The sequence below is a fragment of the Cnephaeus nilssonii genome (genome assembly GCF_951640355.1).
Source record: "Cnephaeus nilssonii genome assembly, chromosome: 12".
Classification (NCBI taxonomy): Eukaryota; Metazoa; Chordata; class Mammalia; order Chiroptera; family Vespertilionidae; genus Cnephaeus; species Cnephaeus nilssonii.
The window spans coordinates 51,397,119-51,424,771 of record NC_137083.1 but is presented as its reverse complement, the minus strand read 5'-3'; the positions used below and the strand labels follow the sequence as shown (position 1 = coordinate 51,424,771).

At 45.0% G+C, this 27,653-nt stretch overlaps 1 protein-coding gene across 4 annotated transcripts; it reads right to left on the bottom strand.

Annotated features, from left to right (window-relative positions):
* TRPV5 (transient receptor potential cation channel subfamily V member 5) lies at nucleotides 1-27,617 on the bottom strand. 4 transcript variants are annotated; one of them, XM_079785862.1, is made up of 15 exons: nucleotides 27,243-27,617; nucleotides 24,880-24,977; nucleotides 24,636-24,758; nucleotides 24,090-24,227; nucleotides 23,722-23,820; nucleotides 23,397-23,572; nucleotides 22,882-23,028; nucleotides 20,848-21,060; nucleotides 11,602-11,688; nucleotides 11,427-11,503; nucleotides 11,046-11,211; nucleotides 10,775-10,841; nucleotides 8,430-8,698; nucleotides 5,348-5,454; nucleotides 1-4,614 (listed from the first exon to the last, which is right to left on the bottom strand). In XM_079785862.1, the coding sequence occupies exons 1-15, from the start codon at nucleotides 27,368-27,370 to the stop codon at nucleotides 4,326-4,328; spliced, it is 2,184 nt and encodes a 727-aa protein (XP_079641988.1). In that variant the 5' UTR covers nucleotides 27,371-27,617; the 3' UTR covers nucleotides 1-4,325. The 4 variants fall into 4 exon arrangements, with proteins under 4 accessions (XP_079641988.1, XP_079641990.1, XP_079641991.1 ...); XM_079785864.1 differs by having other exon boundaries at nucleotides 21,022-21,060; XM_079785865.1 differs by lacking the exon at nucleotides 20,848-21,060.
* Between the last annotated feature and the right edge of the window lie 36 nt (nucleotides 27,618-27,653).

Below are 27,653 nucleotides of genomic sequence, written 5' to 3'. Positions count from 1 at the left end.
CGTTGTACCAGGAATTATGCCACACACTGACAACACAATGATGAATGAGATGGACGTCATCTTTGCCTTAGAATCCACTAAAGAAGATGGACATTTAAACAAGTAAGTACAATAAAGTTCAGGATGTGTAATAAAATGAAAAAATAGATGGCCTGAGAACATAGAGCAGGTGGACTCTAGCCCAGCCTATGGGTTAGGAACACCACCCCCACACACAAACACACAATCAATGTATGATCATTGAGACCAGTAGGATGAACACGAGTTACAAAGACAAAAGGGGGAATAGGTGCAGAAAGGTAGAAAGGTCCACAAATTGTGAAGGTCAAGGAGAAGGAGAATATAGTACCATCGAGTAACTAATAATAATATAATAATTTAGCTTGGTGACAGAGTGCAAGAGGAGAGATATGTGAGGAGGCTGAAGAGATTCTCATGGAAGGGCTTTTGAGGCAGAAGTTGCATTTTATGAAGGTCATTTTGGCTGTAGTGGATCCTGTGCACTATGGATCAGAGAAGACTGAAACTATAAGCAGAGAAAGCAGTTAGGAACCTAATCCTGTGATGCAGCCAAAAGATAACAGTGGCCCATTTTAGAATGCCAGTGGGATTCAGAGAGGCAGAGACAAATGAAAGGGGTTGATTTTAAGTCATCGTGTCATGGAACAATCTTCAAAATATATTAAATGAGAAAAGCAAGAACTGTTTTCCTAATATACTGTACTATTATATGTATTTATGTACATACTAGAGGCCCAGTGCATGAAAATTCACTGTCTGCCACCCTGGCAGGGCTGAGGGGACTGGGCACCGCCATCTTGTGGCTGTGGGCACTGCCATTTTTGAGGGCATGGCAGTCAATTAGCATATTCCCTCCTTATTGGCTGTGGGTGTCGCCACCTTTGAGGGTGGGGCAGTCAATTAGCATATTCCCTCCTTATTGGCTGTGGGAGGCACCATCTTTGCAACAGCATGAGGGTCAATTAGCATATTCCCTCTTTATTAGATAGGATAATATCGGCTGTCTCCTGCACACCCCCTACTAGGGATCAGACCCAAAATCCTGGGCATGTGCCCTGACTGGGAACCGAACTGTGACTCTTGGTTTATAGGTTGATGCTCAACCACTGAGCTACACTGGCTGGGCTATTATATGTATTTTTAAGAGAAATATACATACATATGCTCGGATATGCAGAGAGTAATTTTGGAAGGATAAATAACAAACTTTTATAAGTGAATGCCCCTGGAAAGAACACCAGAAGAGCTGGGACAAAGGTAGAAAAGCTTTTCCCCACCCCTGTATATCTTGTGTGCTCTTTCAATTTTGTACCATGTGATGTATTATTAATCACTACTAGTTACTTTTCAAAGGAGATGTTTTAAGCAAAGAATCCATAAGACTTGAGAAGTACTGGAGATGAGAGTTGAGACAGATGTAGATGGTGCCAAGGATTCTGACTTGGGCAACTTTGATTTGGTTGGAAACATTGGTGGAGGAGCAGGTTTGGTGAGGAAGAAAAGTTGTTCAGTTTGGGACATGTTGAATTTGAGGTGTCTGTAAAATATCTAGGTACAGATGTGCAATAGATAGGAATCCAAGCTGTTCATGCCTGGAGCTTGGGAGACATATCTAAATTGAAGATAAGGGGTTGGGAATCACAAATGTGTGCATGTTAATGCAATCTATGAAGTAGATGGGACTGCCCAGGTGGTGGGAAAAACAGAGCTTATGGACCAAAAATATTGAAGGGATTGGTGAAGAGATGCAGACAGATTGGTATAGTATGTGGCTGTGGATATGCTGAGAGGTTGACTATAATCTGACAGATGCTAGAGAAAGTTCAAGCAATATTTCAGTGGACTTAACTATAGGTAGATAGATAACCTTGATGAGAGTGATATCAATAGCATGGAGAGGTAAGGTCACATCACAATGGACTGAGAAATCTGTGTAAGGTCAGTGGAAAATGAAGTCTTCTCTTAAGAAAGTTGGCCCTGAAGAGAAAGAGAAAAAAAAGATGGGGCAGTAATAGCTAAAAGGTGGTGGTGAGGTGGAGGGTGTTTGCAACTTGTTTGAAGATGGAAAAGAATAGAGCATGGTTATTTGCTGACTAGAACTAGTGGAGAGGAAGAGGTTGAAGATATACATGTGAGAACATTAGAGAAGAAAGTGATAGGCAGGGATGACAGAAGAGACAGAAAGAAAACTGGATCTGGAACACAGGTGGGAATATAGCTGTCAATAGGAGAGGACATACTTCCAAGGTAAAAGAAAATACAAGGGATCATGGTGACTGACTGAACACTTTAAGAACCCATGCCACCTATGTACCCTCCATGTGTGTGAGTGTGTGCATGCATGCTCATGTGACCCCTCACTGTCCCGTATTCTTCTGTGCTTTGCATGAGTATCTGGGTGAACCTGTCTATGGTTTTACAAATCCCACATATCTCTTTTCTGTTATAGACTATAGTCCTCTTAAAAGTTATTATGGTTTTTTGGTGAGGGAGATGATAGGGCTAGGGTGAGAAGTAAAAGGCTGGACACAAGAAGGAGGCTGTACCTGAGTTCTCATAATGAGCACCCTGGACACCCAGTTACCAATGTCCTTCCTGAAGAGGGATGGTCCCTCTTCTATTATTGTTATACACCCAACAACTCAGCAAAGGGGCAAAGGGAGTTGGGGGTGGCAGGAGACATAGCTGGTAGCTACCTCTAGTCACAAGGATGGTCAACTGCTAATGAGCCACCAGAGGGACAGACTAGGGACAGTCCCATAAAAGAAATGTTTGAGCCATTCAAGCATTGAAAGGCATCATTTGCCACACATACTTAAAAACACACCATTATGCAAACAAGATTCAAACACTTTACACTGAGCCTCAAAAATCAAGGAACTCAGAAACAAAGACAAAAAAACAAAAACAAAACACAATTCAAACATGGGCAAAGGACTTCAATACACATTTCTAAAAAAAAAAAAAAAAGATTTACAAATAGTCATTAAGCACACAAAAAGGTGTTCAATGTCATTAGGCATTAAGGAAATGCAAACCAAAATTACAATAAGCTACCACTTCACATCTATTAGGATGCCTACTCTCAACAGCAATAACAACAACAACAACAACAACACAGAAAGTAACAAGTATTGATGAGGATGTGGAGAAATTAGAACACTGTATATTGCTTGAGGAAATGTAAAATTGCATAGCCACTGAGGAAAAGAATATGGCAGTTTCTCAAAACATTATGAAAGATAACAGTAAGATCCAGCAATTCCAGCGATTAGGTATGTACCCAAAGGAATTGAAACCAGGGACTTAGATAATTGTACACTAATATTTGTAACAGTATCACTCATAATAGCCAAAAGGTGGAAACAACCTAAATGTCCAACCATGGATGAATGGAAAAACATAATTAGTATATGCATACAATTAAATTATTTAGTCTTTAAAAAGAATGAAATTCTCATACATGATACAACATGGATGAACCTTGAAAGCATTATGTTAAGTGAAATACACCAGATACAATAGAACTAATATTGTATGATTTCACTTTTATGAGGTGCTTAGAGTAATCAAATTTATAAAAGAAAGTAGAGCATTGATTATCAGGGGCTCTAGAGAGAAGATAGTGGGGAGTTAATGTTTAATGGGTATCAGAGTTTCACCTTGAGATGATGAAAAAGTTCTGTAGATAAATACTGGTGATAGTTGCACAACAATGTGAATATAATTAATGCCATGCAATTGTATACCTAAAAATGATTAAAGTGATCATTTTATATGTATATTACCACAATAAATTAAAAAAAATAAAGCAAGGATAAAAAACCTCTTTTCTTGCAGTCTTCTAGTTGGGGGTTGGTTGCTAAGTGGGGAGAGAGCCCTTCAGGGCTATAAGAAAAAGGGAAGTGCCACAACCTCAGGGCCATGTGAATCCAGGCAGGCTACACACCTTACTACTTTCCAGTACCTTCAAGAAGCAGAGGGATGATCCAGATATTATTAGTCTAGCATCCCTATCTCATGTCTTCGATGGCCAAGCCCAACTTTGCTAAAAAAAAAAAAAAAAGATACCTTCTTTTCCCAAGATGTAGAGCTTTCAGCAGATGTATCAGACAACACATGCCTATTGCCCATCTCCAGAAATGCTTAGATGAAGTTTGAGACACGACCTTCAAATATTATTCTGTCCATCCCCTCCCATTATTAACAACATGGAAGTTAGATACTTGTATAGGAAAGTGCCTCTCTCCCTGCTTCCCACCCCAGGCCACCTGGAGTTATGTCCAGAGCAACAGGAGTTCTAATCATAGGTAAATATTTTCCTCTCCATCCCCCTCACCAAGCTCCAGTCCAAGATTCAAATGTCCCAGAGTGTTGCGACGAAGGATCTCCCAACCCCGGTGACTGCTGCTGCGGGATGTGGTCCTGGATAGGGAGGGTGTTGGGAGGGTCAGAGAGCCTCTGGCTCGAGTCCCATTTTCAACCATAGAGGGTTGTTTTTCAGAAAGATGTTCATCCTCCCTGTCTGAAGACTTGAAAGCTTCCACATAGCGAAGCACTCGCAAAGGATTTTGATCATGGAGGCTCTCGATTCTGAGGAGGGGAAAAGGAAAAGCACTCAGTTGAGGTGGGGAGAGATGGGCTGTGGGGAGGAACAGAGGTGAATGGGGCACATGTCGGAAAGTGGACCAAGAGGAAAGGGGAAGGTAAGGAGCAGAGGTGACATAAGAAGAGCACCCAGGGTCAAGTGAAGGAAAGTACAATAGAATGAAGGACTAACTGGGATAGAGACCAAGGAGGTCTTGAACTCAGGATTTGAGTGTGGGTATGATGGTGGGGGAATATGGGTGAATATGAAAGAGAAAAAAAGGCCAATTAATAAATAATTATATCATAAAAATGAGGTGAAATTCAGGACACAAATAAGAGGAGAGAAGAGCCAGGTTAGGAGCTAAGAATAGAGTATGAAGGAGGTTAGCTTCAAGGTAAGAATAGAATGGGGGTCATCTGGGAATAAGATTATAACAAGTTGAGTAGCCCATGTCCACATCCAAGCATAGATACATATATGTAGTTTTTCACATGTTACTGCCCTGATGGACATATAGCCTGGCATCAGCTATCATCATTCCTTCTACCCTCCTGGGCTCCAGCCTCCTCCCTCAAACTGACTAATGCAGGGTCACTATATAGAGTGATGACTTCTCCCTAAGGTCCAATTGGGGATCTCAAGAATGGAGAAGAGGGTGATAAATGTGGAACTGGTCACCCTTATTCCCATGGCATCACACACATTTTCAGTTCACGCATGTACATTGTCACTCACCGCAGGAACCAGCGGTCCCCCAGCCCGTACTTGTGCCCACAGATCCCAGAGCGAGGCCACAGAAAGCGAGGCATTTTTCTCTCCAGCATCACGGTGGTGGCCACAATCTGGACAGGGGAGAGAGGTAGAGGAAGAACTCAGAAGGAGCCGTGTGGTTCAGAGAACACAGACAGAGAAGCCAAGGGCAACTGTGGAATAGAGACAGTAGATATCAGTGGAGATGACAGTCATTGATCCATTCTCTCACCTGTGCCAGGCACCATGCTATCTGCTTTACTCTTAATTCATCAGAAAAGGATAGAGAATATTTTATGAGTGTTTTGAATAAAACAGTGACCCCTACATTACTATTTAGATTCATGAAAAGTGAGTCACTCCAAAGCAATCTCATTTGTTCTTTCATAGGAAAGCCATAGACCAATGATCTTGATTTAAATAAAATTATTAAATAGAATCTCTATGATCTTGAGGATGAAGTAAGGCTGCTAGTGCTCAGGGAACTTGTAGCAAATTAAATATCCTAACAAGGAAAAGAATAGGTTAATGACGGCACACTTGGCAGGGAAAATTCTAGTGGCATGTCACATGTTCTGTATTTTGCCCCGCCCTCATTAATTACTTAAATGAAACAGAAGAAAAACTTATCAAATATGCCCATGACACAAAATAGGGAGGGATATGTAATTTGCAAGGTGACAGAAGCTATATAAAAAATGATTTCACCAGACAGGAATGCTGGGCAGGAACAAATAACATAAAATTTAAGGAAACCAAATATAAGGTTCTCCATTTACTAGTATATTTAAGATTCAAGTGTCTGTGTAAGTACAGGAAAACAGTGAAGGAGCTTAGCTGAGTAAGTTGGGTAACAGAGATGTGGGGTTCTAGTTGATCATAAGCTCAATTTTAGATGCTATTCATGGTATAGTGTTCAAAGCAAGGAAGGGCATGCCCACTCTTCATACTGCATTCCTCTGATCATATCAGGACCATCCCAGTTTTGAAAGGTCCATGATCTATTGGGGCATGAATAGGAGCATGCAGTTAGGATGGGTTGGGTCCAGGAAACTTCATTAATTGAAATGACTGCCAATCCTTTAAAAAGCCCAGTTCTCCACTTTCCATTCTTGCACTGTGTCTTTCTAGTACTCTACACTTCTCTTGACCTTCTCTCAGTTTCCTAGTTGTACCAAGTTCCTTTCAACCTCAGGACTTTCAATCATTCCATTCCCTTTCCATGGATAGTTTTTCTTCCTCTTTATCTTGAAAAGGACACTTTTGTTTTCCTTGTGCTATCTTTTAACTGCCCCCCCCCCCACACACACACACACCTTCTCTGGTAACAGAACTCATCTTTCATTTTGATAATCTCTCCTTCTCTACCCCCACTCCATCAATTGGAGTAGACTTGTCTGCACACAGTTCTGGTTAATTAGTCTATTCTCCCCAGACTCCTCTTCCACTACCACCACTGCCACTATCCAGTCCTATAACTCAGACTTGATGCAATGAGATAGAACTGAGACTGGGATTGCTGGAGGGAAGATGCTCTTTTAAAGGCACATTTCACAGCATCAGGATACAACATGAATGGGTCCCTTGGCGTTGTGCTATGAAGTACACCTTCTCATTCCTTTGGGAGTTTAGAGCTTCCCTTAGAAAAGCTGGACAAAAATGAACAGAACAGAAAAGCTGGTATAGTGCCTGAAATGATCTGGACGCTACTCAGACATGCCTAAAGTTAGTTTAATTCTTTAAACTTTCCATTTATGAAGACCAACACAAACTCCTCCCACTGCTTTTCTTAAGTCTATTTAAGTTTGATTTTCTGTCCTGTAGCCAAGAGTCCTGATAGATACAAATCCTAATCTCCATCCTTTTTCCTTGTTCTTCTTAACTGGCTAATTCTTACCCATGTTTAGGGCTCCTCTTGAATGTCACTCCATCAGAAGCCTTTCCTAACTTTCCTGTCAGACTCCCCTGTTGCAACCTGCTCGTAGCATCTTCTACTTCTCTGTAACACTTTTACTACAATTGAACAGCTTCCTGCGAAGTCATTTGTTTGATGTCTGTCTTCCCAACCTCATGTAAGGTCCATGAGGATACAACTTGCATTGGTGTGTTCGTGCTTGTATCCCCCAGCTCCTGGACACTTCCCAACTCATAGTTATTATCTAAATAATTATTGTGAAATGAATGAAAAGTATGAGGGATTAACTAATAGCTGTATTCAAATATTTGAATAGTCCTAATAGGGAAGGGTGTGTTCTGCATTATACAAGAAGACTTGGGCCAAAGAATGGAATTATAGAAAAATATGTTTCAGCTCAATGTAACATGGGCTTTTCTAATAACAAAAAAACACTTAAAATGTGAAATAAGCTTGCCTCTTCCCAATCACTGCCCAAATCCACATGATAATAAGATCCCAATCAGCATTTAAAAAGATATTGAATGACTCTCTGACCAATAAATGATTATACAATGGATAGAAACTCAACTAGAGAACCACTAAAGGCATTTCCAACTCTAAAATTTTATTAGCCTATCATGATATAAAAAACAGAACAGCCCTGCCAGTGTGGCTCAGTGGTTAAACATTGACCTATGAACCACGAGTTCACGGTTTGATTCCCAGTCTGGGCACAATCCCCAGTGAAGACTTGCTAAGGCAGCTGATCATGTCTCTCTGTCATCAATGTTTCTATTTCTCTCTCCCTTCTCCCTTCCTCTCTGAAATCAATAAAAATATATTTTAAAAACAGATAATAGAGAAGCAGGGAGTTATAGAAGATAAGGTCCAAATTAAAAACTAGGATATATAAGAACAAGACTCTTTCTAGTTCTCCCTGAACTCAAAGATGATGGCTGGATCTACTTTTCCCTTGTGATCAATATCCTCAGATCTTGGGTGTTGATCCTACCCATTGCTACCATTTTACCCTCCTTTGTCCCCTCGATCTATCCAAATGTAACTCTGGGTTTTCTGTGACTCTCCTAAGAGTCATCCACCATAATATAACACTCTGATTTTTCCCTCTATCCCCTGCTCCTTAGTAAGACTAATACTAGAAAAACTTACCTGAGCCCTCCAGAGCTCATCCCGTTCTTGAGCCACTCGCCAGTGAGTGTCACCCATCATGGCTATGAACAGGTTGAGCATAAGCAGTGTGGCGATAATGGCAAAGGCCGCATAGGTGATGTTGTACATGAAAGGCAAGTCCACGTCATAGTTGGCAGGGCCATCAATGAGGGTGAGGAAAAGCTCAAAGGTCGTGAACAGTGATGTGGGGAAGTTATAGAATTCCCCTAGCTTGCTTGGGTCCTCTGTCTGGAAAATGATAAAGAACGCTGCTCCGCCCAAGAAAAAGGCATGGAGATGGAAGAAAAGAGAATGATCTCAATAAGCATTCATTCGACTTCCAACATATATCTCCATACACTTACATGCACGTATACCAACTTACACACCCATAAATATAGATGTGTGAATGTATACATGTAAGTTACATTTTACCTGTGGACCTGGCTAATCCTGAGACATCCTATGCCAAGTTCATCACTCTGGATAATGTTAATATTTAGCATATCTATACTAATAAAAGAGTAGTATGCAAATTGGTCAGGATGCCCTCACAGTAATGACCGAACAGAAGGCTGTGTGGGGCGACCAGGCCAGCAGGGGGTTTAGTGAGGAATGACCAAATGACTGAACAGCAGGCTGCATGGGGTGACCAGGTCAGCAGGGGGGTTGGTGAGGGACGACCAAATGACTGAACAGCAGGCTGTGTGGGGTAACCAGGCCGGCAGGGGGGTCAGTGAGGGCCAACCAGGCCACCTTGGGGGGAGCAGTTGGGGGCGACCAGGCTGGCAGGGGGATCAGTTAGGGGTGACCAGACTGGCACAAGGGGGCAGTTAGGGGCAACCAGGATGGTGAGGGGGGGAATTAGGGGCGACCAGGCTGGCAGGCAGAGGTGGTTAGGGGTGATCAGGCTGGCAGGGGGGGCATTTAGGGATGATCAGACAGGCAGGCAGGTGAGCAGTTAGAAGCCAGTGGTCCTGGATTGTGAGAGGGATGTCCAACTGCCGGTTTGGGCCCGATCCCTGGGATTGGATCTAAACTGGCAGTTGGACATCCCCCGAGGGGTCCCGGATTGGAGAGGGTGCAGGCTGGGCTGAGGGGACGCCCCCCCCATGCATAAATTTCATGCACCAGGCTATATATATATATATATATATATATATATATATATATATATACACATATTTTAGTTTTACCCTTTTATAGTTCAGCTGCTGGTGCAGTTTTTTGGTCTACTGTTTTATGGGATCCTTATTCAATAGGGAATTCCTAAGACAGGAATAGTGCCCTTTGTACTGAGCCCTGGTCTTTGGGAGTTGAGGGGTTCCTCAAATATCATCTAGTACATCCCATTGTCTTATGGATGTTCAGTTGAGGACATTGAAGACTGGATTAGAGTTGCTGCCTTTGGCTCTTCCTTCATCTTTCTGCCTAAAAACTTTCTTCTACTCATTTGCTTTCCCTGTCCCTCCCCCTGTCTGCCAGTTTCATGCTGTGACCCTTTCTCTCCTCCCTGGCATTCTCCCATTGCACCTAGGGCCTTCAGTGAGCCCCTGCTTGCCTCTCTCTGCACAATCTTTCTTCACAACTCTCTGTTTTCCTCTCTCATTCTTCGAACTCTCCAAACATTTTTTTGTACCTCCTTTTGAGAATTCTTTCTCTTTTTTTCAACTTTGATCACACATTTTTTAAAAAAAGCATATTATGGCCCTAACCGGTTTGGCTCAGTGGATAGAGCATCGGCCTGCGAACTGAAGGGTCCCAGGTTCGATTCCCGTCAAGAGCCTGTACCTTGGTTGCAGGCACATCCCCAGTAGGGAGTGGGCAAGAGGCAGCTGCTCAATGTTTCTCTCTCATTGATGTTTCTAACTCTCTATCCCTCTCTCTTCCACTCTGTAAAAAACGCAATAAAAAATTTTTTAAAAGCACATTATGTGTTATTGAATGCTTTATGTTTCTTCTTCTATAGTATACATATAGAAAGCTTACAGACTGCACTGTGTCTGCCTACATCATTTTCTGAAATCCACATGTGGCCAGTCTTTCGTGTTTAACGTCCCTCTCATACAAAGCCCTTTTTCTACATGTCCTTTAAGGATCTTGCAGGGTGGGGAGTCAACATGAATGTTATTGGCTCAGAAACTCAGAGCACATGGGTTTACCTTCTAGTACAACCTGAATGAACCTGGTTCTATGGGTGTCAGTGTGTGTTTTGACTCACTTTCCACTGGGATGGGGGAGTAAATGGGATGGGGGTGCAAACAAGAACTGAGAGCAAGAGTGAGAGAGAATATTCTGAAGAATTGGATCCAAGGATCTCGTGGGGGTGGGAGTAGTACTCTTACCTGAGGCAAATCCCAGAATAACCACAGCCATAAGCCAGCAGAAACGCAGTAAGTCTCCAAAAATCATCTACAGGAAACAGAGAAGGGGAGAGAGGGTAGAGTGATCCTTTTCCCATTTGCCTCTCAGCAGTTATCGCTAATTGATCAGGAGGTCCCTGGAGTTCCACCAGATCCACTCTGAGCAGCATTTTTCTTTTGGCTCCCACCCTCTCCCTCTGTCTGGGAAGGTCCCATGGATGAAGCCAGAGGAAACTTAGGGGAAAGCACTGACCTTCTGAATCATGATGCTGAAGGGACCCAGCATCTGGAATCCTCGGGCAAAGTATATAACGCTGCACCAGCCCAGTACGAGACCAAGGGACATGGGCACCACCTCCCCTCTGGTGTTGGAGAGCCTCATCACCATGGCCACCAGCACTAGGGAGGCAGAGGTGATGCTGGGGGGAGAGCAGAGAACAGGAAGTAAGGGGAAGGCTGGATATTCTAGGTCCTCTCCAACACAGTCATAACTTGGGTGGTACCTACACACTTAGACTTAGTCTTTATATCTGAAACACACATATGGGAAAAGTCAGCTGAGGTCTAGGTCCCAGAGAGACCTAGAGCAATTCTGGTGAGGGAAGGCATGGGGCTGGAAGGAAGGGACACTCACATGATGACATGGAATGGCCCACCAAGGACAGTCTGTCCAAAATAGTGAGAAGCACCAACCCTGAAGATGTCTGGGATCTGGGAAGAGGCCAGTAAGACAAAAAGACCATGGAGTCTGCAGTTCAGTCTGGAGCCTCAGGTAGATGGCCTTGGCCTGGACCCCATGTGTACCTCACCTCTAGGATCAGCATGATCAGAGCCCCGACGACGGTCACCAGCTCCCCCACCAGCCGAATTTTATCCTGTTCAGTTACATAGGCCTCCTATGAGGGGAAATTCAGGATGAGAAATGCTTTCTGATGGATGGAGACTCAAATCCTTTTGGGAAAGTGGTCTAAAGCAAGGGTGGGGAACATCAGGCCCACAGGTTGTATAAGGCCCACAAAATCATTTGGTCTGGCCCTGCCAAAGCATTATGGGTGAGTTAATTAAATGTTTGACCAAATATATCAGACTAATTTTTTTATATCAGGCTATTTTTTAAGTTGATAATTTTGTATGGCCCACAATTGATGTTATAAATATTCAAATGGTCCTTGGCAGAAAAAAGGTTCCACACCCCTGGTCTAAAGTAACTAAATAAAGTCTATCCAAAATGAAGAAAAGATCACCTTTCCACACCACCACACCCTGGATGGTCTTGTCATTGTGGCTAACACTGTGACCAGGACATTAGTCTGTGTATCCATATGTTGCTTATGCTGATAAATTGAGTAATACCCTTGCAAGTCATCTTTTATACATATGTTATGAGCGGTAATTTATGATATATGTACCGAGAGGCTGCGATCACATTTCAGAACATCAGGTTTATAAAGTTATTGTAACAGGAAGAGGTATTAGTGGCTTGGAATGGTTTCAGGTATGCAGAAATTCCAGCTTTTCCAATCCCATTGTGGTTCCTGGCAGGTAGAAGAGACTATAACCATATCACAGAATTCAGTTTCCCATGTGGAGCCAGAACCCACTAACTCTGGCACAACCTCAAATCAGTCACTAGACCTTCCTGAGCTTGAGGTTTCTCATCTGAAAAATGGAAACTCTGATGCTTCCCTCCCCAGGGTTACTGTGAAGTTGGAATTAGATGGTGTATTTGGTTGTACTTCATAAACCATAAAGATATATTTCACTATAATATAGTGAAATATATCTTAATGAGGGACCCTGGAGTCAGTGTGAAAGTTGATGATTTCAACTGGGGAGGATATGATTGCTCATGAGACATAAGGAAAGCTAAGTAACTTTACTCTGCTAATAAACTGGAACCTCTTAGCATCCCTCTGCAGGCTACTTCGGTGGTGCACTGACTGGTCCAGTGAGAGGCATAGCTTTTGAAACAGGAAGAGATGTCATATGGAAGGAGGTGATCTATGGTATAAAAAAAGTACCCACCAAGTGCCCCATGGCTCAGAATGTATAGATCAGCTCAGAAGAAGCCAAGGAGCTAGCCTTTAAGAGTAGGGCCAGACTGACCAGCAGATGGTAGAAATGTTTCAACTACATCATGTGGGGCTAAGAAAGACTGGAAAAGAGTTGGTATCTGTGCCTGATGAACAGTGTGATCTAACAACCCGTGACTAGACTTTAGTTACATTTTTGTTGTTTAAAGAACTGGTGTTCTATAAACTTCTCTGACATTTATCTGTCTTGAGAAACTAGTTAATTTTATTTTATCATATAATGGGAAATTTCCTTTTCCTTTGTTTTCAAGGAAGCTCAGAGTTCTCTTTTCATCCTCATCCCTAGATGCTACATTGAATACCCTCTCCTCTGTCCTGAAATTCAATTAATGGGCCTTGTTCTTTATCTTAATGTTCCCATGATATCTGTCTCCAATTGTAAAACATGCCAACTCCTTTTGAGATCACAGTAAGTAGTAGGATAAATAAGTACATTAACTATAGAAACAAAATAGCACTAAATATAAAAATAACTGCATCAATGTCATATATATGTCCATAGAAAATTTTTGAATTCGTTTTAAAACTTTGTATCTTGCCGAAACCGGTTTGGCTCAGTGGATAGAGCGTCGGCCTGCAGACTCAAGGGTCCCAGGTTCGATTCCGGTCAAGGGCATGTACCTTGGTTGCGGGCACATCCCCAGTAGGGGGTGTGCAAGAGGCAGCTGATCGATGTTTCTAACTCTCTATCCCTCTCTCTTCCTCTCTGTAAAAAATCAATAAAATATATTTAAAAAAAAAAAAAAACTTTGTATCTTGACTCTTGCTGGTATGGCTGAGTTGGTTGAGTGTCGTCTCATGCACTCAAAAGGTCACCATTCAATTCCCAGTCAGGGCACATACCAGGGTTGCATGCTCAATCCCCAGTGGGAACTGTGCAGGAAGCAGCCAGTTGATGTTTCTCTCTCTCTCTCTCCCTTTCCCTTTCTCTCTTTCTCTAAAAATCAATTAAAAATTCATATTTTTAAAAATTCTTTTTACAACTTTGTATCTTGGTTGAGTATGTCTACAAAACTGCCACCAACATTCCCTTGGCTCAATTAAGAAGAAAAGGAAGTAACTGTGCACAAATTGGTCAGGTGAGTTGTGGGGATGAGTGCGCCCCTAGGGGACAGTGGGAGAGTGGCACCAGCTCTTCCCCAGAGATGAAAAGGTGAAACCCCAACTAATGGGAAATGTTGGGGACAATTTCTATCACCACCACCTCCTTCTGGGATTTCCCCTCACCAGTACCATTAGCTTGTTCGGCAGATTCCATTATAGGTATGTAATCCCTGCACAAGTTCACTGGTGAGTAACAGAAGTGTACAGAGACCCCAAGTGTTTGTGTCTGCTCCACCTGGGATCTGATGACCCTAAAAGTAGTTTCCTTCACCACTTTGTTGCCAAAGGTCCTTTCCCTTAAACCAGGCAGTAGGGTGCCACGGTCTCCTTCCTCCATCATGTTTCCCTGGCTCACCCTTACTTAATACTCAAGATTTAAGTCACAGCTCTCCTCCTGGGGTAGGTGACTCTTCTATAGGTCCATGGTGCCACTCTGTTCATAGCCCTCACACTGAAATCATCGGAGCACTCTAGGTCTCACCAGTAATCTTAGAGTTCCCCGAGAGCAGGGACATCTAACTCTGACTTTTCATTCACAACACACAGCATATAGGTGTTCCCATAATAAGAAAGAAAGAAGGAAGGAGGGAAAGGAGAGGGTGAGCAGGTAGATAGCAGCCGAGTATGATCTAAGAGTTGCAGGAGAATGGTCAAGGGGGACTGAGGATGTGGGAATGGAGGAAAGGGTGATAACTAATTGGGCTTTTCTTGGATTTTCAGATTCCTAGCTCAAGGTCACTTAAGTAGGCATGACTAATATTACACAGAAAATATTCCACCCCACCTCTTTAAAAACAAGTGCCTTCCAGAAATGACCAGAAGTCTTTACATCATCACATGGCTTGAAATTTCAGGTGTTGTCAGCAGCTCACTCCCCTGCAGAGGCTGACTTCAGTGAGAAATTGGCCCAGTGAGATTGCTCTCACTTGCCAGCTGGCTGAGCTCATTGCCTTGAAGGAAATGCCCAGAAGGGATGTGCATAGCACAACCATGTACCACCAGGGGGAAGGGTGGGGAGCAAGCATGAGCGACCTGGGAGGAATTGGGAGGGCACCAGAAAAAGTTATCAGCCGAAGCCGGTTTGGCTCAGTGGATAGAGCATCGGCCTGTGGACTCAAGGGTCCCAGGTTCGATTGCGGGCAAGGGCATGTACCTTGGTTGCGGGCACATCCCCAGTAGGGGGTGTGCAAGAGGCAGCTGATCGATGTTTCTCTCTCATTGATGTTTCTAACTTTCTATCCCTCTCTCTTCCTCTCTGTAAAAAATCAATAAAATATATTTTAAAAAAAAAGAAAAGAAAAAGTTATCAAACCACAGTCCTAGACCCACTTTTCCTTCCCAAGATCCCAGTCTTACAAAGGAATGAAGCTCCAAGAAAGAGTCTTACTGGCTCATAACGAAGAGTTACTCTGATCCTCTCAAATGTAAAGGGGTTTCTTACTAGACTGCCCATCAGAAACAACTGAGAAGTTTTTGTCATGACATCCATAGCCAGGCAAACACTGGGGACTCTAACTCAATTAGTTTGGATCAGAGATCTAGCATTTTTTTAAATGTAGGTGTTTCTTCTATATTTCAAGTTGAGAACCACTAGGCAAAGAAAGAGGAAATCTCTTAGTTCCCATCTAAGACTGCTTTCCAGGGATTTATTTCATGTCTTGGTTTCTGCATTTTCTCAGAGGAGTCCTTACCACAGAAGTAAGACCTACCCTATATCCTATCAAAAATGGTTCCTATGATCAAATCTAAAAAATAGACAGTAGCTTTGGTAGCTGGGAGTGGGAGGCACTTCTGTATGTGACTCCCTGCCCTTGCACTCCAGTGTCCCTCATCTTTCCAGGAAAAGATTAGATGTGACCAGATAAAGATGAGTGTGCAGGCCCAGGCTCAGGGCAAAGCCTAGAGACATACTTTTCTCATGCAATGGATTCCCTAAGAAGGAAAACTGAAATCTAGCACATTGGTCTGGAGGGAGAAATTGCCTGGCTTCATATTAAAGGGGAATGTTCAAAGTGAAGCAGACCAGAACCCCAGACCCAGCACTGCCCTCACTAGATGAGTCTTTGCCAAAGTACTTAACCTTTCTTGATTGACTTCAGATTCACTGTCTTAAAAATGGTAATAATCATACCTAATAAAATGGTAATATGCAAATTACCATCACTCCGCTACGCCCACGATTGGGTCGGCTGGAGGCACGGGGGGCGGGACTCAGGGTGGCCGATTGGCTGGCAGTAGGAGCGGGGGGCGGGGACTTGCTTAGCTGCTTAGGCCAGCGCTGCGGAAGACGCTGGTGGCGGAACTCGGGGTGGCCGATTGCGTGGCTGCTGGCACCAGTTTTCCGCCAGCAGCAGTTTTCCTCTGGCCACCCGTCCGATCGGAGCGCCTCCCGATCGGAGTTCCTCTCGGGGTGGCCGATCGTACTCGCGGGAGGCGCTCTGATTGGCGGATGGCCAGAGGAAAACTGTTGCTGGCAGAAAACTGGTGCCGGCAGCCAGGTGAAGGAAAAGTCTATTGCACGAAACTTCGTGCAACAGGCTCCTAGTAATAATAATATTTATTTATTAGGATATGTATGAGGATCAAATGATATGAAAGTGTTTTATCATCCAAAATAGGATCTACAAAATTAAAGCATCACCCAGCAGTGAGTCAGAAATGCAGAATCTCAGGTCCCACCCCAGCCTTGCTTCCAGAATCTGCAATTTCACAGAATCTCCAGAGCACATGTAAAGTGCACCAAGCAAGCACTCAGTAGATGCTATTTTTACCTAGCAGGTTCCCTACTTCTCTTCATCTCTTTCCCTGTCTTTAATTTGCTGTGATTGTTCCACAGGAAGTGGTTAGGACCCCTGAGCAAAACAGTGTAAAGTTGGAGATCAGTGGGGTTTTCAAATAGCTGGAATGCTCTGGGTCATTGAGAGCTTATGAGAAATAATGATGTATAGACAGATCAATCCACTGACCATGACAGGCAGAGGATGATTTAAAATTAATGGAAACCTGCCTGCTATGTCACTCCTGCCATGGTCTTCTCCCTTACTCTCTGTATCCAATCCTTTGCACAGTAGCACTGGTTTTACTAATAAGTCTCCTGATGCCAATCCTTTCTCTCAGTTTCCCCCTCATAACCCAAGGACAATCAACCATTGTCTTTTGCTTGCTAACCTATAATTACCTCCTAACTGATCTCCCTACATCATCCCTCGCCTTCTCCAATCAGTTCTCTACCCTACAGAGACATTTTTCTAAAATAAAGTCTAGTCGAGGCCCTCCCTTTAAAATCCTTCAGAGCTCTCCATTACCTCTGGATAAAGAGTGTGGCTTCTCTATCAGTATGGCCTGCAAGGCCCTGATGATCAGCGAAGGATCTGCCTGGACAGCCTCATCTGGAGGCTCCTGCCCCAGCTCCCTGTGCTCCCAGTCTTCTCTCAGTGCCTAGATGTTGGCAAGGCTTTTTCTGGCTTTGCATAAGCCTCTTTTCTGCTTCAAACTCACTTTGAACCTTTCTCTCTTACCCAGGTCTCAGCTCAGTTATCTTCCTCAGGGAAGGCCTCTCTGGCCTCCCAGAATGCCAGGTCCCTGTTATAAGCTTAGTGCCCTCTTCTTTTTCTTATCATAGGAAGAAATAATGTAAATTGTAACAATCACACATTGTAATGAAACATCCATTCATCTAGTTAATGTAAACCAGTCTGCAAGCTCTCAAAGGCCAGAGTTTTGCTCAGACCATGTTGAATTTCTAATACCTAGAATAATATTTAGGCTCTATGAAGCTCTTGATGATTATTTGTTTAATGAATTAGTTAGTGAAATTTTTTGGTGGGGGAAAGGACAGAGGAGAGATTGAAAAAATTTTCAAGAGACAAAAAGGAAATTTGATGATGGAAAATCTTCTTCAAGAGACAAAGAGGAGATCTGATGGTGAGTGACTAATGCCCTCTTGCTGACCAGCACATCAGGAATCTAATGATTGGAGTGATTGACTTAAGACTGGACAGCTGGAGCTGAATCAATCTCAAAGATGGAAATTGATAGTTCTCAGCCTTGGCTAAGTATCAGGATCACTGAAAGAGTTTCTTATAAATACCAATGCAGGGCCTCACTCAGACATTCTGACTTATTAGGTGTGACATAGCTCAGAACTGATATCTTTACTAGCTTCCCATGCTTCTAATGTGCAATCTTGTTTAAAAAACATTGATCTAGACAGAGGTAGGATCTGTTAGGACTAACAACCAAGCTGCCTGACTCCCAGACTTTGAACTGTCTACCCACCTGCAAACCTAAGAGAATCAGTGCTATAGTGGATGTAGTACTGCCCAAACCAAATAGACATTGAATGGAGACAGGACATTAACTCCACTTAATTAACAGAGTTCTGGGGAAACTCTGGAAGAGCACAACTTTTATGGATGAACAATGAGGCATTTTAGGCTTAAGACATCCATTAAGATACCTTTAAGACTAGATTGAGATGAACTCCATCCTCATATACATCTGCTTTTGTGTAGTTTGTAGTTTTTTTATTTCACTTCAACTGTCTTGAGATGGTGCTCTAGGCTGTTCTCATGGAGCCCAGTGACTGCTCCAGAACCCATGAGATCCACCGAAGAAATCCTACAGTGACTGAGACTGAAATCTTGTGTGTCCAGATTGATTAATTTAATTGCATGTTAAAGTATTCATTTATCTAACAAAAAGCTCCATGGGCTAACAAATCTGTCAACAATTGCATTAATCAAGTCAACATATGTATTGGTACATTTTCATTTTTCCAAGACTTTCAAGTAATAAAAAGGCAGGAAAAAAAGAAAAATTTCTATTAGCAACTAATCTGATGAATCGTGAAAGCAGAAACTTTCAGATCATGGTAATAGGTGTGGGAGCCCCTGATCTGATCCAAATTGACTTAACTATTGAATGCAAGGAACACAAAAAGTCCATAAACTCAGGACCCTGTCTCAAGGGACAATGCCAAAGAATAGGAACCTTTCATTGGTGAACTTTGCTATCCAAACACCTTACAATAGCATTCTTAACCCTCTTCCTCCCCCTTCCCCATAAAGGTAAAGATATTTGAAAGTCAAGAGTCTTCTGTTTGGGCCAATAATTACTTAAATAACAGGGGATGGGAGGCACTTCTGTATGTGACTCCCTGCACTCCAGTGTCCCTCATCTTACCAGGGAAAGAGTAAAAGAGAAAAGAGGATAAAATAGGAAAAGAAAAGAATAGGAGAGAAAAAATGAAGGATGAGTAGACACAGTCAGCTTAAAATTATGCTTCACCTAGTCCTGAGGCAAGGGGAGGGGTTTTACAATATAATTTAGAATATCTGGGTCAAAGGAACATGTTTGTACACAATTAGTCCTGCCCCAAAGAGAAAGAGTCACACAGGGAGGAGACTCAGTGCTAATTAATCACTTGGCATCACCCAACTGTTGGACCAGAAAGCTATCTACATTCCAGATCCAGAAAACCCCTAAGTAAGCTTAAGACAAAGGAAGGCTGGGAATTAGTACATCTGCAGAAATAGGGCTGGGGATGTTGAAAAAGCCCAGCCACCCCCAATTCCTTCATATTTATATTTGTTTTCTACTTCTAGCCACTTACCCATTCACTTGGCCATCTTCTAAATGTTCTTAGTTCCCCAGTTTGATCTCCATACTAGGGGTCACCCTCATGCCTATTTTGAGATGCATGGGACACAAACTCCCCTAAGCACTCATGCCCTCCTTTTTTATGAGAGACAGGAGCTCTGGATACATGAGCATCTGTCTATGCATTTAGAGTTGGTTATAGAAGCAGAAGAGATGGAGTGTCTTGATCTACTTTCGGGTTTAGGGTTTGGCCCGGTTCCTTCTCTGTGCATACCACTGTCTTTGGTCTAACTTTACTCCTTGGCCTATGCAGTTTATGTTCTCATTCTGACACTAGTCCAGGCTGAGTTATACTCATGGCTGGTCCCATCCTGCATAGAGCATTCATCTCCAGTCACCTGCCTCCTACTTGCATGGCTAAATTCTTCTTCCTCTGTCTCACTTTCTGCCCACATTCCTGCAGCCCCTTTCAGCTCTTTTCAGATCACCAGGACAAAAAAGTTGTCCTATGAAAAATCAACCAGCCCAATGTAGCGATGCTAGTTGAATGCCTATCTTCAGAAATACTCATTAGAGTCTACTCACTCTGCTATACTCAAAGGAGGGTTTGCTCCCTCGAACAGCAGACTCTTACATTTCTCCCACACTTCTACTCAGTGTCCTCACCACCCAGGTCTCTGAAGGACACCACAGGATGCAAGCCCACCAGAGTAAATTTGCTTCCGAGATTATTTGCTTCGGCCTGCTACACCATACAGGTATTCCTCTTGCAGCGTATCTGACAGGTGGTCAGACAGCTGACACATTTTTGCCAATGTGCTCATATTGACAGAACACAGAAGAGAATGGAAGCCAGAGGGCTATGCTGCCCTCACAGAGCAGAAACGGGCCCAAATGTGGACATGGAGCATGATTTCCCTCCCGTTAGAACAACAGGGTTTCCCTTCAGGTTCACATTACAAAAGACTGGTCCTCTCCCTACACTGAAAGGAATTTTACCAATGCACAGTATTCCTAACACCAAGCATCCTTTCAAAGCCAATGAGAGAAGCCACAGCTCCCTGGACAAGTGTATTTTTACTCAGTAAGCCTCCTCTCTGGTGCCCTTATCTCATGTCCAAATTCTGTCTGGGTGCTTAGGAGCCTGCGGCTGTTAGAGCCCAGTGAAGGGTGTCTTCCCTGGGTATTATCACTTTGGTCTCCAGCACCATCGCCCCATGTTTACATTCCCTTTCATCTCCTTCTGCGAAGAGTCACCTGTAGCAGCTTCTGTTCCAGAAGGGTGATATCTCGGGAATCTGTGTGATTGCCGCTACGAAACTTGAGGGGGCGGTAGACACAGCACATGGTGAAGCAGCTCATGTAGAGCACATACAGGGCACCCAGAATGCAGAAGTAGGGCCTCCCATATTTCCTCCACTTGAAGCTCACCAGCTGCTTCACTGGGGTCTGTTCCAGGATCTGGCGAGCCTGCCATGGAAGGAGAATGTAGTTTGGGGTGACCAACATAGGGAGCAGTGTGGGGCTTCCCACTGGGTCCCAGATGGGCAAGTCAGTCACCAGCAATGGCATCATCATTTTTTTTTACAGACAACTAGTAAACCTCTTCTATATGCAAGGGCTATGGGTAAAGTGTTATAGAAGTGAACACAAGACACTATAACATCATTGAGGCATTGAAGAATGAGCAGCACATAGTTGAGTGAAGGGAAAGTTCATAAGATCATTCCATGAAGTAGTAGCAATTGCCAAGGCAGGAAGGTATGAGAAGGCATTTGCAGATGAGATATGGTTGGGGATAAGAGATAACCTGTTGGCAGTGATGGGCAGGAGTTAAAATGAATGAATTCTATAATGGACAGATTATCCTACATCATGAATCTTAAGGTGGGGAGTTTGAGCTTTTTTTTTTTTTTAACATAATGGGAAGCAATTGGGAGTTCAAGCATGGAAGTAGTCAGATTTGTTCTAGAAGTCTTATGGTCTGGAGAAAAGCGATAGAGGACCCAGGTAGAAGAATGTGGCAATGACCTCTGATGTAACTAGATAGTGAAAGGTTAAAGATACAAATGTGAGAGGGTAATCGACATCTGAGAAAGTATAAAAATGCAAATTTTTAAAAAAAGGAAAATTCAAAGCACAGCTGGAGAGATTAACCATTGACAGAAAGAATATATTTTCCATTAAACCTAGAGAAGAGAGAGAGTGCAGTTTCCAGATATATGTGGCAGGACAGGGCAAGAAGATAAAGAAGGTAGGAGTCTGGGTCTTCTGATGGAACTAAGGGGGAAGGCAGTGAGGGATATAAAAGGAGCTGGAAAAGAACTTTGAAGGAATAGAAAACTAGCTGACAAAGACAAGAATAAAACCTATAGGAGAATATTGAGAGTCAGCTGAAATCAGAGACCAAGGACTTGTGGTAGCACAATCTATCAGAGGGAGTAGGCTCTGATGAGATACACCTGTTTCCAGTAATCTCCTCTGAGGAAGTTCATACAAACTAGCCACTCACCTTTTCTTCTATTCATTACCACTTAGTCATCTGAGTTTATGGCTCTAGAAAGATTCCTAAGAAATTAACAACTGGAAAATAACAGAAGCTATATCTGGCCACTATCTTAGAGATTCCCGGTAGTTTAAGTATTTTCTCCTCCTTACCTGTCTTTAACATATTTGCCTTTCCCTCATATCACTCAACTCGGGCTGATCATTGTTTTTCCCTCTCTAGAAAGCTCTCTTTTTTCTCATCTTCCTGGAAATTCCTAACTCCTCCTTAAAGACCCACCTCAGGCACTTCTGGGACATTGTCTCTGGTCCACCCAACCTCAATTTTGCTGCCATTATGCACAGTACAAACTCCTGGAGTGGTATACATTGTACTCTACTGCAATTATTGAGGAAGGAGACTGTAATTGAGGGAGTTGACAGATAGAAACTGTGTTTTGTTTAGTACTGCTGTATTGTCAGTTCCTTGTACAGCATCTGGGACACAGACGGTGTTCAATATGCTGAATGAATAAATTAATGAATGAATGGTTGTAAGCAGCCTCCATTTGGAGAGTTCCTTATCTGAAATGTCAGTATGAAAAAAATTAGGGAAAGGGATTAGAGCTAAGCAGAGGGAAAGTGCAGTCAGGAAAGGGGTGTTGATTGGACTTTTCTCCCAAAGGTTCCAGGAGTCTTATCTCCATATATTACCAGGTGAGGAAGTGTCTGGAACCCAGGATCTTAGCAAATGGATAGACTGTGCACGAACACATGACAGTCCCTGACCCTCCATCTCATCCATACCTCCCGCTTCTTAGAGGAGACCACGAGTTCCAGAAAGGGCACCTTCTCTCCCCAGGAATCGATCTCCGTGAGGTCATAGAGAGTGGAGGTCAGTGGGCCGTAGGTCCACTGGATGTGCTTCCGCTTCTGCATCAGATGTTGGAACATCTGTGAGAACACAGCAGTGAGTGGAGTGTCCGTGTGTGAGAAGCTGGTCCAGGAGAATACCACCACTGAAGAGCTTGTCACCCATTCCTCAGGACTGACCGGCAGTCGGGAGGTAGCAAGCCTTTGATTACATAAACCTTCTTATTTTTTTGTTATCTTTCCTTTCCACAAACCTTACAAAGATCTGAAAGAAGAGAACAGGCAAAGGGAGCAGAACTTTGGGTTTCCAGTAGATATTCTAAAGAATGAGCCTCAGGGATTCCTGAGGCTGAGGCTTTTAGTGACAGAGTTGGAAGGGACTACCATCCTTTTGGGGAGTTTGGGGAGAAGGATCATGAGGACATGTAGGGTTGGAGGGTGTCCCTCACCACAGTGTTGCCCTCCACTCCAGCCAGCTTGAAGGGGGTGAGACCCTGGTGATTGGGCACAAGGTCCAGGGACTGCAGGTGGCCCCCACGCCCGTCATAGGACAGCAGCAGGTTGTACATCTGGCAGGCAAAGGTCTTGTTGGGCTGGAAGACGAGGATGTGCAACACTGTGTTTCCTGGGGAGGACACCAGTATCATGTGGCTGCTGGACCCTAGTCCCTGACGGTCCCCATGCCCACCCCACAGTGGGCCTGACCATTGTCCCAGACCCTACTCTCCCATCCCCTTCCTGTTCCCCAGATCCTTTCCACACTCCAGTGCTTACCCAGAGAGTCCTGGGCCCGGATGTTAGCTCCATGTTCAATGAGCAGACGCACAATCTCCTCACTGCCCACGCAGGCAGCAAAGGACAAAGGGTGCTCCCCTGGGGAGACAGAGGGCTCCATGGCATGAGTGCAGGCTGGGATGGGCACCTCCCCAGTGACTGCCTGTTCCTTCACGCAGCTCAGCTCTGGACTTGGGGACACTTGTCAGCAGAACCAGAGGCAGGGATGGTGCAGAGGCCCAGGGGGAATGGGCTCTGGCCTTAAGCCCTATAAGGGCTAACCCCAGTCCACCACCACCCCTCAGGCACAGAGCTCTCCTCATCCCATCCTCCCCTGGCTCTTGCCCAGCCCTGGCTCTGGTTCTCACCAAAGTAGATATGGTTGTGGGGGCTGAGGTGGAAAGCTGTGCCTGTAGCTCTGGCAGAGACGCTGGCACCGTGGGCGAGCAGGGCTCGTACCAAGTTCACATTCTGGTTCATGATGGCCACGTGCAGTGCAGTCTGACCTGGTTCAGAGAGAGCCCTCAGTCATGGGGTCTGTCCCCATTTCTTCCAAAGGTGCACCATCAGCCTGGCTTGCTGGAGATCCCTGCCAAATCCTTGAATAGATTTATGCCCTTAGCTCTGCAAACTGGGCTGTGGCTGAGGGCAATTAGTCCCTCAGGCTGTTTACTGCATTGTCCCTACCTCTTGGCTTTTGGGGACAGGGCATAATTGCAATCACTCTAGTGTTGCTGTGAAAGAAATAGAGTCCTGTCCTTCAGGGAACATGAAAGGAGTTGAAGGAAAATAATAAATGGCTTGAGGAAGTCATGGAAGCCAAGCCCAGAACCTGTGTATTCTTCCCAACTCAGGCCCATGCGAACAGACCCTCCCCTACATGTTTCCACCTTGAAAAACTAAAGGCTCCTCACCTACAAATGGCTCACACAGGGTGGGCTCATAGACCAGTTCCGGGGCAGCCTCCATCAGCACCATGGCAGCCTCCAGGTTGTCATAAAGGGCCGCTATGTGAAGTGCTGTCTCTCCCAGGGCTCCTGGAGAACAGTAAGACAGATGCATCCAACACTCCCCTCAGGGAACAGACCCCTTTGCAGAAACTGTGGGAGTTCTGGGCCAGAGGGGCTCCATCTCTATCACATTAAACTCTGAGCCTACCTCTTTGCCGAAAGTCGCAGCTTCTGTCCAGCAGAAGTTTCTTTAAGACACACAGGTCATTGGCCTTGGCAGCCTGAAGTAGTGGAGATTCTTGAATCCTGGGGGAAAATGAACATGAGTGATGCAGAGACAGAATTGCAGTGAAGCTGAGAGCAGAGCTGTTATATCACACTAGGTCTTCCCATACTGGGGGCCTGGGATCATTGATTGGGAGACTCAGCAGAGGCTTGTAGTGACCAGAGGAAGAGGGCCTGGGCTGCGGAGTGGGTAGCCCTGGTGGCCAGGAAAGGAGGCCATCAAGCCTGGCTGAATTCATCTAAGCTATGTAAATGTTTCAGGAACCTGGGGAGCTGGAGCAGGTCAGGGAGATGGAACTTTGGTCCCCGGTTGACACTCTGGCCTGGGGAGTTTGCGAGATTAGAACTGGGCAAGAGGATGAGGCGGGCCAGGTGTGAGAGCCGCAGGTGTTTATGAGCTGCTGACATTCTGATTACCCCTCTGGACTGTTTAGGTTCACATCCATGTGGGAGGCAGGGAGTGTTTGGGGTGGGTTATGGAGAATCTACTCCTTCTGGATGTTGCCCTCAAATTGAAGGGTCTAAATACCCCTGTTGTAACTAAGGGGGAACACAACCTGGAGCTTCTCAGACAGAGCAGCTTGGATTAGTGGGGGCACCCTGTGGAGAGGCCCATCCCAGGGCACCTCTCTCAGCCAGCCTTTGTTTCCCCTGCCTGGATGAGCCAAACAAGAGACAAAGCTGAAGCCCACCCTGCTGGACAAGTCAGTATTAGCTGGCTGTGAAGATGACCACAGGGTCTGGCAGGTTGAGGGTCATGAGGGAGAGACAAAAGGCAAACAAACTGATTTGTGACCATGATGTCCCCCAGCCCCAGATTCCTCTTCCAGTGGCCCCATGAGCCATCGGAAAGGGTGTTTTACTTAGCGAAGCAGCTTTTTTTTTTCCCCTCAAGGCAGAGTTTAGGTCTGTCTTCCCTAATTTAAGGAAGCACTTTCAGGAGGGATCAGCAGAGAGAGGGACAGCCCCTGCCCCATCTCACCTGGACCCTCAGTCCCAGCCCCAGCTCAGGGTGGCCAGGGCTAGGCTTCCAGAGTTCAGCTCTGTGCTGAGGGCACTACACACAGCCTGTCGCCACAAGCCTCTAGCCCACTGCCCCCTGCAGAGGGAAGGTCTGCCCTAATCCCAGTTTAAAGCAGGGACAGAGGTGGGAGGCCAAAGGTTCCATCGCAGGGCCTGGGGTGGGTGCTGCTGAGCAAGCAGAGAGCCGTTCCTGGAATGAGGGTTCAGATTGCACGCAGGCCCTGCTACACAATTTGCAAGGCCTGGTGCAAAAAGAAAGTGCAGGACCCCTAGTTTAAAATATAATTATGAATTTCCAGATGATAGCAATGCATTAAATGGAGTGTGGGGCTTTTCTGAAACCCAGAGCCCTGTGCAACTGTAGAGGTCACCTGCCTGTGAAACCAGCCCTGGCTGGACCCCTGATCTGCCAATGTGTGCTCAGCTCATTGCCTGAGCTCCCCTGCTGTCCCATGGGAGACAAGTCCCCCAAACACTCCAAGGCAGAGGCCCGCCCGCAAGATGGGTCCCTGCCCTGCCTGTGCTTCTGGGATCTGGACCTTGGGGCTAACTAGCCACGAAATGACCTGCCCTCAGGTGTATCAGCCCCACCTGCACTGAGTGTCCGAGAAGCAGACACAGGCTTTATCCACGGCTGTATTTCCAGTCCCTAGCACACCACCGCCCACGCCCCACTCAATAAAAGGCAGATAAACTCGTCGCCAACCGGTGGTCCAAGAACCACTGTTGATCCGTGAGATCCAAAGGTTGGCGACCGCTGACTGAACTGAGGACTCACCAGTGTCACCTGGGTTTCCCTCCTTGGCTGTCAGCTCCAGGTGAACAAAGCTCTCCTCCTCTTTCCCACCCATCCATTTCCATTTCTACTAATGCTGATTCCTCCCTCTTTCTTCAACCCACAGGGTCTCATTCCTTCCCCAGCAACCTGTTCTCCACCAACCTGCACCTGCCTGCAACCCCCCTAACATACTGGCTTCTTCTCTCTGGTCCCTCTTGTCCCCACCTTCTTCTCAGACCAGGTAGGCAGATGAGATCTCTGCCTCTAAATCTATGGAATCCACATCAAGGTCTCCCTGTGTGGCTCAGCTCCATCCCCCACCCCTCACCACTAAGAGGGGCAACTTGGGTTTTGTGACTATAACGGTAAGTTGGGAGAAAGGGCACATCCAAGTGCCTGGCGCTGAACTCTGGGGATAGACTGGAGTGGGCAGGAAAGTCTGTGGATCAGTGAGAGGTGGGACGCCATGTGACTGGACAGCTTACCTCTTCTGTTGCAGCATGTGGGCCTCATCCAGACGCTGATCCCAGTCTTTCTCTCTGAACATCCATGAGGTCAGAAGTTGCTGGAGGTGGGTCCAGGACCCTTTCACCTTGGGTGGAGGAGTCCCCATGCCTTCTCTTTGCAAGCACTGCCAGGTGATGGGACGTGGTGAAGAGGCAGGTCCAGGACTCAGCAGCTACTGAGGAAGTGGCCAGGTTTGCTTAGGGTTGGGAGTGAGAGTGAGTGTAACTCCCGTGCTATTTGTGTGTGCAGCCTGTGGTTGTGGGATGTGTGTGTGGGGTGTGTGTGTGTGTGCATGTGCACTGGTGACTGGCTGCCCTGTCACGAGAGAGCAGCTTTACCTGGAAGGGGAGGAGCTGTTTCTAGAGTGAACCTCTGGGACACAGAGCCTG

Excerpts from the sequence above, each read along its gene's own strand:
- TRPV5 (XM_079785862.1), bottom strand. The coding sequence starts at position 27,370 with ATGGGGACTCCTCCACCCAAGGTGAAAGGGTCCTGGACCCACCTCCAG. Across the intron at positions 21,061-22,881 it reads TCTCCTCTAAGAAGCGGGAG|GCTCGCCAGATCCTGGAACA; the intron begins GTATGGATGAGA and ends CTTCCATGGCAG. Across the intron at positions 11,504-11,601 it reads TGATCATGCTGATCCTAGAG|ATCCCAGACATCTTCAGGGT; the intron begins GTGAGGTACACA and ends GCCTCTTCCCAG.